Here is an 18,705-nt window from a genome sequence, read left to right as displayed (position 1 = left end):
CTGATGGGGAGCGGAGTAGAAGGTGTAGTCTCTAGTGGTGGGATGGAGGATTCTCCAAATGTCCGACCATCCATGGAGGTCCATGAGTTTGGTGAGAGCCGCTCGAACCCTCAGTTTGGCAGGACGGCAAGTAGAGGAGCGGTCGATGAAGGGATCTATCGGAAAGTTGAGGTCTCCTGCAAAGATGGTGTTGGAGGTCGAAGAAGAGGTATTGAGAGATTGAAAAGCTTGGAAGAAGGAAGGGTCATCCGCATTGGGGGCGTAGACATTGAAGAGGTTCAGAGGTTTGCCTAAAATGGATCTCGTGATTAAAGACCATCTACCATTAGGGTCAAAGCTGTGTGAGGATAGCTGGAAATTTAGATTTTTCTTTATCAAGGTGATAACTCCATTCTTTTTGTTCTGAGCTGGAGCGGCAAGGCAATGCTCCACCCAACCACCAGTTAGTTTCTGTGCTTCATCCAGAGTAAGGTGGGATTCTTGTATTAAGCAGATGTCCGCAGCAAGATGCTTGAAGTAGTGTAGAATCTTTTTCCTTTTAATTGGATGATTGATTCCTTTAACATTGAGAGAGACAATATGAAGTTTAGTCATCAAGGCGGTTGTGCAGCGGTGTAATCCAGATGATATTGGAAATAGGAGAGTGGAATACTGGTAGGAGCAATGGTGGGTATCTCATCCACAAGGGAGGAAGCAAAGAAGGAAAAAACTAAAACAACACAGGAAACATGCTTGTAGACACTGAGAAGAATAAAACAAATGAAGATCCAAGAATGGGATCGCATGCTGGCAAGAGAGGCTCAGCAATCTCTCCGCAATCAGCCCCATTGTCAGAACAAATGCTGGGTGCGGCCCCGCAAAGTGAAAAGCGGGTTTAGCAGTTTAGTGCAGGAGATCAGGTCATGACTCCTATGGTTTCATCCAGATATTTTTGAAGATCCACTGGATTATCAAAATTTTTGGTCTGGTTATGGTATGTCACTCTCATGCGGGCCGGGTAGAATAATCCATACTGCGCACCTATGGACTTTAGCTGAGGTCGCATGGAGAGAAAGGCTTTTCGTTTCTGAGCAGTTGCTTTTGAGACATCAGGAACAAATAAAATGCGTTTGCCATCTGCCATTAAATTTGAGGCAGACCTTGCAGATTGGAGAATTTGGATGGCTTGAGGGTAGCGTAGTAATTTTATAACTACCGGCCTGGGAGGCTTAGCAGGCGATGGAGGGCCCGAGGGAACCCTGTGCGCTCTCTCGATCTCTAGTGGTGGAGAAAACTGAAGTTTCAGTGTGTCCGGGATGAAAGTATGTAAAAACGCCATCATATCAGATCCTTCTATTAATTCTGGTAATCCAATGAGGCGCACATTGCTCCGACGCATTCTATTAGATAAATCTTCCAGGTCAGACTGCAAGGAGGTGATCTTATGTAAATCACGCTGGATTGCTTGGTATTGAGAATCATGTGCTGTAAGCCGTTCCTCAGCTAGATCTAGACGAGCATTATGGTGTTTTAGCTGGGACATTATGGTGCCCATCTCATTTTTAATTTCAGCGGTGGCAGCGAGATTCTCCTGCATTAGTTCGCGAAGAACTTGTAGGTCTTGGGAGATTGAGGAGTTAATCTCGGGTGTGCAGGAGGATGAGGCCTTGGCGGGAGATGGTGGCTCATGTTTAGAGCGCTTTGAGGCAGAATGTGACGTGCTGGGAGCCGCGGCAGAGGAGGAATCAGTCTTACCCTGTTTAGAAGACATTCTGCGATGTTATAAGAGCGATTTCCGGTCACTCTGAAAACTTCGGGGGCCGAGCATGGAAAAAGTTTAAAGGAGCTGAAGCGGAGGAGAGGAGCTAAGCGGCCATCTTACAAGCAGGCACGTGACGCCCCCCCTTACATGCATTCTTAATGTACTCCTCATTATTTATAGGACCCCTGAAGAAGACTTTTTGTCGAAACGCGAACCATGTTGGGTCCTCTATCCTTAGCGGACTACGTCCTTTAAGGCTCTTATGTGGATAGAATTATTTTATGTGGATGATTTCAGTGTACCTTTGGAACTTTGACACTTTCAAATAAAGTCCATTTAGGAACATCGTCACTCCACAGAGTTTTTTTTTTTTTTTTTTTCTCTGGATTTTCTTCTTTGTGGATATTTTGGGGTCAATTCCTTTTGTTTTTCATTAATTACATTACATTACATTACATTCGGGATTTCTATTCCGCCATTACCTTGCGGTTCAAGGTAATGGCGGAATAGAGCATCAAGCTATGTTAGAGCATCAAGCAGAACGATTGATGCTCTAACATAGCTTCCCAATGCACAAAAAAAAAAAAAAGATTGCTTTCAGTGATCCGACAAAAGCAGCTTGTCAAGAACAGTCGCTTACCTGTCCCACCGATACAAAAATATTTATAACAATGCCAAACATTTTTTTTTAATGGACACCAGGGAAAGCAGTGATCAGCAGGTATTGTGTGCGTGTAACACACCCACAACATCTGTGTCCATAAAAAAAAAAAAAAAAAAGTTTCCTGCCCCGACAACTGAGTGGCAGAGACTTCCCCTGCTGGCTCTGCCAAGTGTGAGAGCCGCTCTCACAGCAATCATTCAGACCGGAGAGACAGGGATTACGGCCAAACTCTGCAATTTGCATGCAAAATCTTCTATAGCTCTTTTATAATCAGCCAAAAATCGGATAGGAGCGGACCCGAGCGCTCTTACCGATCCTAGCCCGTGTCTGAAAGTTACTAGGTTTAAAGATGAAAGGTCGCTTAGGAACTCCAATACCCTTGCACCGGCCGAGTCCTCTCCAAATGTTGCTTCACTCAATAGCTACCACTGAGCAAGTGGTGGGAGTGATCAGTGGAGTCTGGAGTAGGAACGGTACGAGCGAGCTCTGAGCGCTGGGGAAATCTGCCCCCGTTGGTTGGTTGTTTGGGGTTTTTTTTAAATTAACAGTTCTGACTTCTATGCACCGAAAATGCAAATCCTGCTTTTTTCGCCAGGATCTCAATACAAGTCAATGAGTATCCTGGAAATCCTGGGTTTTCACCATGTTCCACATCGATGCTTCCCAGTGATTTTCTCTCGGGTTTTTGTGTTTTTTTTTGTTCTTCTAATAAACACCGATAAATTGCTTTAACCCACCCCTCCCCCAAACAAAAAAAAACCCCCCAAACAAAAGCCCGATCAACCGACGTCTTTCTAGTCTAGCCAGACATTCGCCGGCGCTCGCAACCTCGTCCAGAGCCGCCCGCCAGACGAGAGCGCGAGACGCGACTGGCGACACGAGCAGGCGCGCGAGGCGCCTCTGCGCTCCGCCTTCAGCCGCGGCTCGTCTCGCGAGAGTCCGGTCCCGTGCGCCTCTGTGTGGCGTGGTGGGGGCCGGCGTGCAGCTGCGCGCAGCCTAGGAAGAAGCCCCGACTTGTTTTGGAACCGAGAGCCAGCAGTCCATGAAGACGCTCGCCCCTCCGCGCTGCTTCGGAGGCTGAGGGCGGGGGGGGGCCGCTCTGTGACGGCCACTCCAGACCTTTGCCGAGAGGGCCGCGCGCGGGACCGAAGCGACCGGCTCGCTCTTCTTTTGCCTGCAGCGGCCTGTCAGCTGGAGGGAACTTGATTTGCACTCGGATTCTGCCCGGGAGGGGGAGGGGAGGGGGGGAGTGATAACGCTGGTTCTCCCCTGACCCTCTCCAATGGCGTCCGACAGCGACACGGAGGAGTTCTATGATGCTGCCGAAGATGTCAACATGGGCTCGTCCCCCGCGGTGTAAGTGTACCGCTTTTGAAGCTTGATTGTGCCTGGTTTTATTTGATATTCCGCCTTTCCTTCGCAGCTATAGTAAACTCTCTGAAGTAGTTTCCCTCTCTCCCGGCGGCTGACTTGCCCAGGGTCACAAGGAGCGGTGCTGGGCAGCTGAGGCTGCTTCCCTGCCTTTCAGCTCACTGCTGTCTTCCATCAGTTTTGCTTCTTAGGAGATGTATTATTTTTGCTGTGTTTGTTAAAGGGAGGGAAATAGATTATAATTAAGACCAGAAACTACAGAGAAAAAAAAAAGTGTATATGGTACTAATGCAAGAGAGGAATGGTAGGATTGGAGGAGGATCATTTTATTCTACTTTAACAGAAACAAACACACAGGCAAAAATAATAATAATGTTGTTTTTTTTTTTGTTTTTTTTTTGCTGTAGCTTGGGACTGTCTGCAACTGCTTTAAGGGCTGCTTTCCTGCTACAGTTTTAGAATACAGCTTGTGCTCTTTGCATTCAAGGTACTAACAGCATTTAAATTATAGTGGGTATAACAACCTGTAGCCTTTCCTTACTGTCCTGCTTTGGCATCAGCGTTTCTTGTCCTCAAGTTATGTGGTCCGGAGCAGATTAGGAAAGCTTTGAAGAAGGTAGTGAAAGGTAATTGGAACAGGACAGAAATATGCCAGAGTTGGTATCGCTGGTAGGCCCAGTGATAAACATGCTGCAGTTCAGAGCAGAAATTCTCTATAGTTTTGAGCAGGTGTAGGATCCCTGTGGTCCAGGGGTCCAGGGCAGTTGCCCTTTTTTTGAACCTTCCTAATGTGGTCCCTCTGTACCTGAGGGGGGGGGGGGGGGTTGTTTTTCTGTCACCGGATACTCCATATCCCATTCTACAAGCATTTGTAGATCTAACTTTTAAATCTTCAACAGATAAGATATAGGAAATGAGCTTTTAAGATGTCACATGCTTTTCTTCTAAATGGAAGATGAGGCCTGCTTATATACTGTAACTTTTTTTTGGTCCTTTAAAAAAAGGGTGTAACCTACAAAGATTCTAGTGCAGTCTCTTGAGTGCTGCACTGAGGAATATGTCCTGATATGCTTAGGTCCAGTTTCTTAGTTTTGCTGCTCTCCCTTTTTTTTTTTTTTTTTTTTTCAGTCAAATCACATTATTATGAGCATCTGCTGATATCCAGAATAACTGCTTATGGCAGCACGGACGGCAGCCAGACATCTTTGGAGTGACTCAGTAAGATGCTGGATGGTAGCTAGAGGTATCAGGAGCCATGCAGACTGCAGTGCATCCAACATTTGTTGATGGGTACAAGGTGATGGATCCAGTTGTTGAACATTTTGATCAAGGTGGTCCCAAATGTGCTCGATTGGGTTAAAGTCTGGAGAATTTGGAGACCAGGGAAGTAACTGGAAGTCTTGGTCATGCTCTGCAAACTACTCATGAACAATTCTGTTGATATGACATGTTGCATTGTCCTGTTGAAAAGATCCCTTCAGCCAGAGAGAAGACCATCAACATGTATGGGTATACTTGATCAGCAAGGATGGAAAGATATCTATATAGGTTGAGATTGCCTTCCATAGGTATCAAGGGACTCAGACCATACCAAGAAAACATTCCCCAGATCATAATACTGCCGCCACCAGCTTGCGTATGTCTAACAATGGTTGCTGGGTGTTTGTTCTTGGCAGTTTCACACCTGACATGCCAACATCCATTCGTTAAATGGAGCTCAAAATGTGACTCATCGGAGAAGGCAACCCTCTGCCAGTCAGTGCAAGTCCAATGTCAGTACTCCTGTGCAAATTGCAGACGTTTTTGTGCAATGAACTCTTCTGAGCATGGATGCAGTCACCAACCATCTGTTCCAGAGCCCCATTCGCAACACGGTTTGTTCACACATCTGGAAGCCCCTGGTTCATTTGGATGATGAGTTGCTCCACGGTAGCGTGCTGATTGTCTTGCACCAACCTGTGCAGTCGACATTCACCTCTTGTCCACTCACAGTACACTTTAGCCACAGCAGCCCATGAACAGTTCAAAAACTCCTTCGTTTCCAAAATGCTTCTGCCCTTGTCCCAATAGCTGATGACTATACCTTGTTCAATGTCCAATAAATCGCGCATTTTTCCCCTTAACAGCCACTGTTGCTATATTGGCAACTTGCTGACATCCCACCTTATATACCAGTGTTCTTCCTAGCGACTTTTAGCCGGGCACTTTGCCCGGCTAATTTAAGTGAGCGTCTGGCTGTGAATTTCAGACAGACAGTCTGGAACGGCACTTGTTAAATAGTGAAACCACAACTACCCTTCAAATTCTAGTTGATGGGATAGTACTGGCTACAGTGATTCTCATTACAGGAGCTCACAAATCTTTCCGCATTTTTGGGCTACTTTTTGGCCGGTTCTGGACTGCCTATTGCTGATGGGTTTTTTTTCATTGGTTGAGCTGTAGCACAACAGGCCAATTACAAACGACCTTAGAACTCTGAGGTCGTTTGCGATTGGTCCGTTGTGCCCTAGCTGAGCCAATGAAAATTCTGGCGCCGCAGCAGGAGCTTCGACTTTGAGAAAGAGCCGTGCCGCCATCGGTAAGGGAAGAGCGCCAACACTAGCGAGCCTGCCGTGGCCAAAGAGGGAGGAGAGCAAAAAACCTTTGGACAGACCCGCGCCGACTGGAAGCAGTTTATTTACAACCCGCGGAGTGGAGAGGTCCTGGGGAAGGAGCCTGGAGAGTGAGGGAGGAGGTTTGGAGGTGAACCGGTGGGTTATTTTATTTACCAGTAGCTTTCATCAGTGTGAGAGGCTTGTGTAGGTGTGTAGGTGTCTGTGTGTGTGCGCAAGCTGCCGCCGACTGTACAGTCTGTGTTCCCTTCCCTGAGCGGTGACAGCCTTCGTGTAATGAGAGAATGCGCTGGCGATTCAGATCCCAGTGTTACTGACTGCCTCGCCAGGAGAGATTTTTCTTGTAGAGTCTTTTTTTTTCCCATCTCCCACCAGTTTTGTTAAAAAGAAAAAAAAAAAGTCAAAATTTGCAGTATAGGGAAGCTAAAAAGAAAGTTGTAAGGGAGAAGGAGATGAGCTGAAGACTGAATGGAAGCCTCCTAAGGCAGACTGATGGGCCACTGACTTCTAAGTCCGATCTTGCATTTATTGTATTTAATTCTGTTCAACCCCCCCTCCTTTTTATTATTTTGTATGTAGAGGGGTCGAATGGAAGATAATTGGGGAAGGTAATTGAGGAGGAGGAGGAGCTATGGCATGAAATTGTCAGCCACCCTCTTTATTTAATCCTGCGGACAGCCATAGTGGTTCGGTGGATTTTGTAAAGTTCTCTAGAGTTGAACCTGCCGATCCATGTGTTATCCTCTCATTGTGCAGATAACCTCTTTTCCTCCACCCCATGAGCTCCTCTTTTTGTTGGTGTGTGTGTATGTGTGTGTGTGTGGGGGGGGGGGGGGGAGTTATGTTTTGCTTTGATTGGAAGTATACTATACTTTATTCTTTTCCCAAATGGGGGATGCTGTGTGTATACCCCATGTCTTTTTGAATTGCATAAAAACAAAAGAATAGCCTGTTTGGGATATGTGCAGTGTGTAAATAAACAGTTTGTATTTGGCAACCCTGACTCAAATCGAAAAGAAGTTGGACACTACAGAGCAGGAGTTAAGAGCTCAAAGGAGCGTCTGTTGCTCAGTATAGGGTAATTTTGTAGTACGATTGGTTATGTTTCTGTGCTCGGGGAGTTTCAAAAAGAAGAATGTGAGCAAGTTTGGCGGGGGGGGGGGGGGGGGTTATGATTAATATTACAGGGGAAAGGGTGTATGAATTTGTCGGTAACTTTAAAAAAAACTTTTCAGAGACGGTGAATCTGGACATGGAGGGAGGGAGAGGAGGAGGAGACAGAGATATAGAAAAGGACCTTGAGAAGGGGTGGGAAAGTAGACTTAAACCAAAAGGGAGGGGGAAGACAGGGCAGTTGCTGGACTAGAGGGGTATAGAGGGAGAGAAAGAGACTGCAGAGAGGGGAAACACCCTGAACCGAGGAGAGAGAGATGCATATGCCAGGTCCTGGGGAGGTGGAAGACAGTGAGAGTGAGAGATACAGAAAGACCTGAAACAAAGGTGAGAGGACTCGAAATGTTAGTAGTAGGAAGATAGAGGGAGAAACCTGAAACATAGGGGAGGCAGAAGAGAGGGGGGGCAGATGTTGAACTTGGGGATATATAGAGGGAAGAGAGAAAGAGACTGCAGAGAGGTGGAAAGATTCTGGACCAAGGAGGGAGGGAGGAAGGAAGGAGAGAGAGGCAGAGAAAGACCTGGAAGAAAGGAGAACAAATGCTGGACATGGGGGGTGTTTGTAAGCAACAAAGAGAGAGAAGCCCAGACCAAAGGGGCAGGCTGGATGGGCCATTTGGTCTTTATCTGCCATCATCTTTCTATGACATGAGGCAGATGCTGAACTATGGGAGGTGCAGACAGAAGAGACGGGGGTGGGGGGGGGACCTTGAGGAAGAACAGAGAGATGCAGGATCATAGCAGAGGAGGGAAAGACAGGAAGACATATTGCCAATAGGGTGGAAGAGAGAGGAAGGAAAGTTGGACTCATGGAGGGACAGAGAGAGATGTTGGTTGGGGAAGGGAATGAGGTCCGGAGGAAAGGAAGCACGCAGGAAGCAGAAAGAAAGAAATATTGGATTCACAATCAGAAGGAAGTGCAACCAGAGACTCATTAAATCACCAGACAACAAAGGTAGGAAAAATTATTTTATTTTCAGTTTAGTGATCAAAATGTGTCAGATTTGAGACTTTATAATCTGCTATCTATATTTTGCACAATAGTTGTTACTGAGGTGACATTGCATATTTTAGTCATCTGCCTTGACCTTTTTGAAAAATAAAACAGATATAAATTATAATTTTCATTTTCTCTGCATACAGTATGCATTGTGTTTTTTTAAAAAAAATGTTGTGGTTACCATTGTGAATTAATAAGATTATATTGTGTGTACATGAAAAATGAATGGAAGAAATTGCATTACAATTAGAACTGTTATAAAAGGGGGTGGGCTAAGGGGCAGAGCTTGGGCTGGGGTACTTAGTTGGTATTTGTTAGACTTACGGGGTACTTGAAAAAGTTGAGAAACACTGGTCTAGGTGACTATGGAGTTCACGCAGTAAGGGCCCCTTTTACAAGGCCACAGTAGCGATTCAATTCCTATGGGCTTCAGTGCATTTGATGTGGCAGAATTGCTATTGCAGCTTTGTATAAGGCAGGAACTACTGTCTCTGTGCTATGTCTTAAACAAAAATCAAATTGCTGGGGATGCAAAGCATTAACTGATTCAACATGAGTTTGAAGTTGGTTGAATACCACTCTCTCAAGCACGGTAGTTTTGAAAGAAATGGAAGGTTCGATACTGGCTGGTAGTTATTCGGAATAAGAGAATCTGCATTACTTTTTTACAAGGTTGGCTTAAATGCTACTGGAACGCTGCCTAAGCGTCAACCCTTTAAAAAGGGAGTCATATTGAGCATTGGAAAATAATAATACTAATTAATAAAAATAGTGCACATTTAATTTTCACTAAACAGGTATAGAAGATGAAAAAGTGAAGCCCAAATGGAAACAACCACAACGACCACAATCCTCACTGTTCGGATTTAACAAAAGGATAGCAATAAGGCTTTCAAAGTCGTCAATATCAGTACATCAAACAGATATATGTCTGGCTTTGGCTCATCTCATTGCCTCCTTATGTGATGTAGCTTGTCTAATTTACTTCTGTGTCATTTATCCAGAAATAAAAACTAGTTGACAGCATAAATTCTTTTTACTTATCGTTTTAATGCAGTGTCTCTAGCATGCCCCGACGGGACCCATTTCGCTCAAAAGGCTTTCTCAAGGGTTCATGGAGGAGCTCATTTACGGCATCCTTCCTCGTTTAGGGCTAGAGTAGAACTGCCGCACTGTGCACGAAGCCGCATGCAGCGGCTCCTCGTGTGTCCTGCACCTGAACCGGAAGCCTTCTCTCTGATGTCGCAACGTCAGAGAGAAGGCTTCTGGATGAAGCGCGGGACACGTGAGGAGCTCCAGCACGCAGTTTTGTGTGCACTGTGGCTGTGAGGAGGAGGGAGACGACCACAAAATAACACTGGGAGCATCAGACCGCGGGCTGCATAAAACGACCAGGCAGGCCAGTTTCGCCCCACGGGCCTTGAGTTTGACACCTGTGCTTTAGAAGGAAAGATGAGAGAGAGAGGATATGATTGAGACATTTAAATATCTCTATGGCATGAATGCGCAGGAGGTAGGTTTCTCTCAACTGAAAGGAAGCTCTTTAACGAGAGGGCATAAGATGAAGTTGAAAGGGGATAGACGTAAAGTAATGTAAGGAAGTACTTCTTCATGGAAAGGGTAGTTGATACGTGGAACGACCTCCCAGTGGAGGTAGAGACAGGGACTATAATTGAATTTAAGAAACCATGGGGCAGGCATGTGGGATCTCTTAGGGGAAGGAAGAGATAACAGATGATGTGAATGGGCAGGCTGGATGGGCCACGTGTCCTTTATCTGCCATCATTTTCTCTGTTTCTGTCTAAATTAGTAAAAAGCTAGGCTTTCAACCTCTTTCAAAAGGACAAGTAATTCTTTGCCAATCTAAGGTTAATGTAACTGCTGAGAAGACAAGCCTCCTAGAGGGAACTTAACAAAGTCTTTGGGCCCCTTTTACAAAGCTACGGTAGTGAATCCTGGTGTGACAAATGTGATGCAGCCCATAGGAATTGAATGGACTGTGTCGCATTTGCTGTAAGGGAATCATCACTGTGGCTTTGTAAAAGCCCTGTATGCCCTGTATGCAGTTTGTTCATAGGTAAAATGTGACTACGGTATAGCACTAACATCTTTATGGTATATTACAGTTTTTGAGACCATCCTGCCTGATGGGCCGCCGCGGGAGCGGACCGCTGGGCAGGATGAACCTATGGTCTGCCTCAGCGGAAGCAACTTCTTATGTTCTTATGTTCTGTTGTATTTAGTGAAAAATAAGCAGAGCTCTATAGAATAGCTTCATGAACATTATGCCTTAATGTGCTAGCACCAATGATGCATAAACTTATTATACGTATCTGTTCAAAATACCCACCAGCTCATTAGAATTCATTATACTTACAATTTTCAAATATTTTCCAATGTAGTAATCAAAAACTATTGCAAGAATCTTTTCTTTGTCTACAAAATCTTTTCTATTCCTTATTTAGATTGATTTTTTAACATTTTATTATTCCATGCATGACTAATTCAGTTACTCTTAATATCTGCTTAGAAGAGTTTTATAAGCACCTTCTTGATATATCTGCCTTATTGTAGTACAGTATACAAGCTGAGTGATTAAAATTCTCCAGTCCATCACACTATAAACTGAGGTAAAACAACTACGACTATTAGTGCTACCAGACGCAGCGTTGCACAGAGTCACAAAGAGTAAGAAAACAGTCCCTGCTCGAAAGAGCTTACAATCTAAACAGGCAAGACAGGCAAGCATACATAGTCGATAATAGCAGAAAGACCAATTTACTCAGTCTGATTTATTCTTGTCCTCATTACGAAGGATCCCAGTTTTAGGCTCCTCCCAGTGTATCCCAGAATGCACTGGGAAGGAGAAGGCCCGCCATTTTGAAGAGGTGGGCCTGCCAGCATGAGGGAGTGGGCACCCCCTCCTGCTTTCTTTTGGGTACTTGTTGATGGGGTGGTGGGAGGGAGGGCTTCATGTTGGTGATGTGGGGGGTCCCAGTGGCCCAGATGCACTAGGGTTGCCGAGGCATGAGTCAATGGGCATCCCTCCTGTCTTTTTGGGGGGGCCATCATTAGGAGGTCCATGGTTGTCAGAGGTTCGGTGGCTGTCATCAGGGGTCCTGCAATTGTCATCAAGGGAGGGCACGACTTTTTTTCTTTTAAAGATGACATATTTTATATGGGTAAAACATGCACAATATCTGTGCCCATTAGAAAAAATATGGCAGACCTGTTTTTTTTATTGTCATTCAAGGTAATCGCCAAATTTAATGCATGGTGAAGCGATGTTAGGGCATCGATCGGTGAACTAGTTTTAATATTAATGATTTCATTTGCATTCCATTTAATATTAATGATCCTCGTTTGCATGGCAGAGTCAGAGAATATACGAACGCACAATCGGGTCGGCAAATTAGATCAGTTTGACTATCGTAAGACAATTGGAGCGTTTAGTGCACCCTGGCCTGAGAGTTATTTAGTAGTGTTTGCTAATGCTGTTAATGTGCAGTATTTACTACAGGACTCATTGCAAAAAATGGGCCTTACATTAAATATGCACTAACCAGATTAGCATGCTTTAACTGTTAGTAAATGACCCCCTACTATGATGAGAAAGTATAATAAACCTACAACATTGACCTTGAATGAATTGTATGTGTAAGATCTAATTTCACTAAATGGCCGACTGCTTGCTCAACTATGGATAGATATGGTAGGCTTTCTAAAGTAAATAGATTTCATTTCATTTCCTGTTTTAATGAATAAGTACTAGGAAGTACATTTTTTAGATGTAATTAGATGTAATTTCTACCATTAATGGTGACTTAAGGGATGATTCTGCATTTATGTATTTTACTCTATGCAGCTTATTGTTCCCGTAAAAGGAATAAAATAAAGTTATTTGCAATACTAGTTTTTTTAGCCCGTTACATTAACGGGTGCTAGAATAGATGTGTAGACTTAGGCTTTTCTTTCTTTCTTTCTCTCTGCCCCCCTCTCCCTTACTTTTACCTCCCCCCTGTCCAGCAGCACCCCTTCCCTGCTCCCCCTGTCCAGCAGTAGCCCTTCTCCGTTCCTTTTATCTCCCCCCTGTCCCCCCTTCTCCCTTACCTGCTCACTGTCCAGCATCTGCTAGGCCGGGCAGCCTCGGGGCTTTTGCTAGGCCCGCCCACTTCGCATTATCGAAGTGGGCCGGCCTAGCAAATGCCCCGCGGCTGCTGCCGCTGCTGGTGAGAAGGAGAAGCGTCGTCAGAAGTCAACCAGCGTCGAAGATCGGGGCAGGAACGTTGCTGGGGAAACCACCGCACAGGTCGTAAACCGCCGAAGGCTCCTACTGCGCATGCGGCAACACGGAGCCACGGATCACGGTCACATGTGTGCTAAAGATTTATTATAGCGGATGACTGTGGGGTGTTTGAGGTTTTTTTTTTGGATGGGACAGAAGCCAGAATACAATTCAGTGGTTATTTATGAACTCCTGATGACAGCTATTATAAAGTTATTTACATTACTTATTACTACTGTGTTTCATCCGTACTTAGTCATCATGTTCCTTTTGAACAGGATGTTTTTCTACTTTTTCTCAAGACGAAGGAATGGAGATGTATTTCTACAAATTTGAATGAAAGTAACAGTGCAGACAAACTATATGGAAAACAAAAAAAACCCCACAATTTGTCTTCGAGAATTTTTCATTTGGACTGGATACAATGTTTTATTTAACCAGCGGCAGTAGACATACTGCAGTGGTTTATGCAGTTGGAAAGATGTAGAGGAAAAAAATTAAGAATAAAATATTGAAATAATTACAATATGATATTTAGATTTACAATACACTATTTAAACCATCTAAAGAAAGCACACAGGCTATGAAAAGATTTCTAAAGTCTCGTTGCCCCCCTGTTTTAATGCCAGTATGAATAGGTAAAGTTTGATTCCAGTTCTAAAACAGGAATAAGATCACTTTGAGGATGATAAGGGGAGTGAGCTCCACAAAAGTGAAGCTAAATGGCAGAACACTTTGATTTCTAGTCTATTTTTTTAAATTTTTTTTTTTTAAGCAGAAGTGAAAAAGGGTTGCTTTGGGAAGATCTACGGAATCGATTTGGGATATAGAGAATGAATAAATTTGAGAGGTAAACTGGAAATCCACAATGATCCACAAGATCTTAAATCCTCAGTTTGAAAGAGATCAGTAGCTAGGAGAGGGCAGATATGTGATCTCTGTAGCACAAATGCATAGGAGTTGAGACTTGATTTCAATTGAAAGAAACCTTTGAAATGAGGCAGAGGAAGCCAAGGATGAATGTGAAAGAGGATAGACTGAGATGCAATCTAATGAAATATTTCCTTATGGAATGGATGGTAGATACATGGAACAGCCTCCCGGTGTAAATGGTGGAGACAAAGACTGAATTGAAGAGAGCATGGGACAACGGAGAAGAAGAGATAGCAGAGAGTATGGATGGGCTGACATTATTTTTGCTGTCATTTTCTTTCTTCTACCCCCACCCCAAAATGTTTTAATTTTCTGCATTCAAAATCCAAAAATGAGTAAAGAACAATATAATACACAAACTATACCAAAATACCAAACTTTCATCAAGGGTGCATACCAGCAAGTACAACAGGAAAAGGCAAGGGAGACGTCCTTTCAACCAATAGCAAAGTCTTTATTGATTGATAGATATGGTCCCAACAAGTTTCCTAGTTTCGGCGTAAGAAAACGCCTTCCTCAGGGGACACTGGTTCGAGCAGCTGAAACTGTAAGAATGCTTTGAAAATACGAGCAAAAAGCTAAGAGCGAAACTCTGAGCGTCAGATTTTAACCCTGACATTGTATGCTGACTGTAGGGTTGTCCATGCGTGCTGACGAGCATTCTGCAGAAGATGTCAATTACAGCTTTTCAGCTCCTCCTCCTTCCCAGTCTCTTGCTCACAGAGGATAGAGGCACAGAGCATATAAAAAAAAAAGAAAGAAAAAAAACAAGATAGACATTTTGCAGTTTTGAAAATGGACTTTTGTGCGTCTTCTGCAAAATGACTAAACTCAGATTAAGACATCATATTGAAAATGGCCCTTTTTGTATCAGGAAGCTAAGTGCCTAGGCGGGTACTGTGAAATATGCCCCTCCATGACACATTTACATAGCTGTGATTATCCTGACATGTGCAGTTGTGTTCTCTTGTGTCTTTGGGCCATTTAAAGCAAATGGCTTGAATGAAGTACCTGTGAGTCAACTCACTTTCAAGACAGTGTTTCCACATAAAGGAATAAATACACGAGCAAAGACTCCAAAGAACATTGAGCACCATTATTATGAGGAATAGAGAAAAATCATAATTACGGTTTCTCTTCTTAAGTGCTTATCCATTGTAAATTCAGACTTTTTTTTATTTTCTAGCTAATCAGGGTCCTTTCATTATACAGAAAAATATTTATTGATGTTCTCATGGAGCAAGTTCCATTTGGTTTTCTGGTTGAATCAAAAACACACATTTGTGCAGCTGAGTGGAGGATTCAGAGCAGGCAAAAGGAGAAATGAAAGGAAATTAAACAGAAGTAGGATTTTTCTTGTATTCATCCAATAAACATCATTTTGGTTGGTACATTTTGTTGATTTTTTTTGTTTTGTTTTGCATAAGGATGCTTTCCTGGAGTTCATCTGTTAAAACCTAAAATTAAAAACCCTAATCATAATAAAAAAAATTTCCAAAGATATGTTTATCTTTTGTATTTTAAATGTTTATGTAAAAATATATTTATAAATATATATATTTTAATCCCAACAGGTCCCCAACCAAAGTTGGATTTCCAACATTAAAGGTATGGTTTATGTAATCATTTGTTGTACATGAAATAGTATCTAACATATACATTTTTTTAGCAAGTATGGAATTTTGTTGAGGTTATTAATAAGAAATTGTGATTTTTTTTGTGTGTGTGTTCATGAATCTGATACTATGTTAAATGTAATCTGCTGCTTGAACTGTTAGCAGTAATGCATTAAACCATTTTGATGTCTATATTTATGCACATATGGAGATATCATGTGTTTATGATAAATTATATTTTAAAAATGTGGCAGCTGCCGTATAAAGTAGTATGACTTTCTTCCTTCCATTAGACATGTCATGGGAATTGCCTGTCTTCTTGGCATAGTTATTAAGGCCAGTTTGAATGTACAGTCATGTGTGTGGAATCTGATTTAGCAGTGTAGCTATGGCACAGCCAAAATTAATTTAGTTGAGAAAACTGGTATTGCTACTCCCCACTCAGGTAAATAGAATGCTGACATCTATCAACTAAATATATTGTAACTACATTCCTGAGATAATTAAGTAGGTCAGGAATGACTGCATTACTATAGGATTTATTTTATAGAGAGGTCATTCACGTTAAAGGAGTGAGGGTTAATGAGCAATTTAAAAAAAATATTGCTCGGCTTTAAAACTATTGGCTGTTTTTTTTTTTTGTTTTGTTTGTTTCATCATGGAGTGTGTTCCAGTTATTCTTTTTCTTTGCTTTTTTTTGTTTCAATTGGTACTTTGTTTCAGTCTGAGTGTGGCGCAGTGGTTAGAGCTACAGCCTTGGCACCCTACGCTGCTCCCTATGACCCTGGGAAACTCATTTAATTGAGCATATGAGAGTCTGTCATAGGGGAAAAACACCCTCTAGGGATTCAAGACAAAGTTAGACAATTTCCTGCTGAACCAGAACATAAACAGGTAGGGCTAGTCTCAGTTAGGGCGCTGGTCTTTGACCAGAGGGCTGTTGCATGAGCGGACTGCTGGGCACGATGGACCACTGGTCTGAGCCAGCAGCGGCAATTCTTATGTTCTTATGTCCACTGCGCCAGACAGGGGAAATGCTTGAAGTACCTTTATGCAAACCGCTTTGAGTGTTTATGGTTTTTATTTATAGCCTGCGTTATACAAAGCGGGTTCCAAAAGCTCATACATAATAAAATACACAGATACCCCACACATTAAAAATACATACAAGTCCCAATCCCTTTCTAATCTAATCTAATCTAATCCTTAGGTTTGTATACCACATCATCTCCACGTTCGTAGAGCTCGACGCAGTTTACAGTAGGAGAAATAGGAACGAACTACAACAGAGGGTTAGAGGTAGAAGTGTGAAGAAAATTTAGAGGACTTGGGATGCCAAGATATAAGACTTTCCTTGATTCCTAAGTTGGAGGGAGACTTACATTTTTTGAGAAAAGCCAGGTTTTCAGATGTTTCCCTTCCCTTTTTCAATATATCATAACTTGCTAGGGGACAGGCGGGAGAGATGCTGGACTATTTGTGAGAAGGGGGAGAGAAAGTAAATGGAGGACTACATGTTTCGGTGGGAGAATGTAGAAGGTGTGCCTTGACAATTTTAGTGCCATGAGATGAAAAAGGTTAAAAATCTCTGTTCTAGCCCTTGTCCATCTGCCCATTGCTCCTCTTTCATTTATTTACCGTATTTTTTACTCCATAAGATGTACCTGACCATAAGACACACCCTAGATTTAGAGTAGGAAAACAAGAAAAAAACATTCTGAACCAAATTGTGTACTAATATATATCAGGCTCTGCACCCAACCCCACACTCCTTGCCAGGCTCTGCACCCTGCCCCCCTCCCTCCCTGCGACAAACAGTAAAAGGAAAATAAAGTGACAGCACTTATCATACTATATAAAATTCAGAGTACCAAACTCAAATACAATAATACTTAATTTCACAAAAAAAGATGCTTTTTCAATAATTTTTTCAAACTCCATAAATTATTTTGCTGATGGATATTTGATGGAAGCTTCCTCAATTCCTCGGGGCCTATATACAAAAATATAGTTTATCCCAGGACAAGCAGGCAGCACATTCTCTGGGTGACGTCATCCACGGAGTCCCGTCGCAGACAGCTTTTCAAGCAAACTTGATTGAAGATCTTAAAGTTTGCTAGTGCTGCACCGCGCATGTGTGTGCCTTCCCGCTCAGCTAGAGGGCATGTCTCCTCAACGTGGTCCTCAGTTCTTAGTTTTCCGTGGAGCCAGAAAGCCCTGTCTCTCTTCTCTGCGAATCTAAGTGCCTTTCTTGCACCGCGGCTTTTTTTATTGTTTTCATCGAAAGTTGTTGTGCCCACGTCTTTTCTGTTTTATTTAAAAATATATATATAAATAAATAAATAAATAAATTTTAATGTCATCGATCGCGACCGGGGGTCCCAGTTTTTTCCTAGGCCGCCCAGCCTCGCGTGGCCACGGCCTTTTTTTCCTGCCTTATGTCCCGGCCTCTTACTGGTTTCAAGAAGTGCATACAGTGCGGTCCGGTGATCTCGATCTTCCTTCGAGCGGTCTACATTCAAGGCGCGCAAAACTACCTGTTGGACAGGTTGAGTCACCTTCTCCACATGAATGGTCGCTCCACTCCGCGACTCTGCGTCAGGTGTTTGCTCAATGGGGGACACCGCAGATAGATCTGTTCGCCTCGCCCCTCAATCACAATCGCTTCTGCTCCAGGATTTACTCCCCGGATCATCTTGAGGCGGATGCTTTCCTTCTAGATTGGATGGGATGGTTCCTCTATGCGTTCCCTCCATTTCCTCTAATTCTGAAGACTCTCGTTCAACTCAAGTTGGTCCACACCACCATGATTTTGATAGCTCCTCGGTGGCCCAGACAGCCTTGGTTCTCCCTTTTCCTCTGACTCAGTGCCAGGGAGCCTCTGCTTCTGCCTGTATTTCCTTCTCTGCTGTCTCAGAGCCGGGGTTCGCTGCTGCATCCCAATCTGCAGTCTCTACACTTAACGGCATGGTTCCTTTCCACCTAACTCCCTCCTTCGGTTTTTCTCAGTCGGTGCGGGATGTCCTAGAGGCCTCTCGGAAGAGTTCCACTAGATCAGTGTTCTTCAACCTTTTTACACCCGTGGACCGGCAGAAATAAAAGAATTATTTTGTGGACCGGCAAACTACTAGGACTAAAATTTAAAAACCCCGTTTACGCCCCATCTCCGCGAGCTCGGTCCCCGCAAACCATCTGATCCCATCTGCACAAGCTGCAATTATGATTTTATATTGAACGTATTTTATTAAAGTATAAAAAGAAACAATATTCTGAACAATTGTGATTTTATAAATACAAATATATAGAGCAC

At 43.3% G+C, this 18,705-nt stretch overlaps 1 protein-coding gene across 1 annotated transcript in view; it reads left to right on the top strand.

Moving 5' to 3' along the window:
* The first annotated feature begins 3,208 nt into the window (after positions 1-3,208).
* The window catches only part of WDR44 (WD repeat domain 44), a 95,096-nt gene continuing 79,599 nt past the window's right edge, over positions 3,209-18,705 (top strand). Inside the window, exons 1-2 of the mRNA XM_033946776.1 lie at positions 3,209-3,761; positions 15,354-15,387. Coding sequence (XP_033802667.1) covers positions 3,688-3,761; positions 15,354-15,387 — 108 coding nt within the window. The 5' untranslated portion in view covers positions 3,209-3,687. The remainder of the gene's footprint in view (positions 3,762-15,353; positions 15,388-18,705) is intronic.

This window comes from Geotrypetes seraphini, chromosome 5 (assembly GCF_902459505.1).
Source record: "Geotrypetes seraphini chromosome 5, aGeoSer1.1, whole genome shotgun sequence".
Taxonomy (NCBI): domain Eukaryota; kingdom Metazoa; phylum Chordata; class Amphibia; order Gymnophiona; family Dermophiidae; genus Geotrypetes; species Geotrypetes seraphini.
The sequence above is the reverse complement of the archived record's forward strand: the minus strand, read 5'-3'. Positions and strand labels throughout refer to the sequence as shown.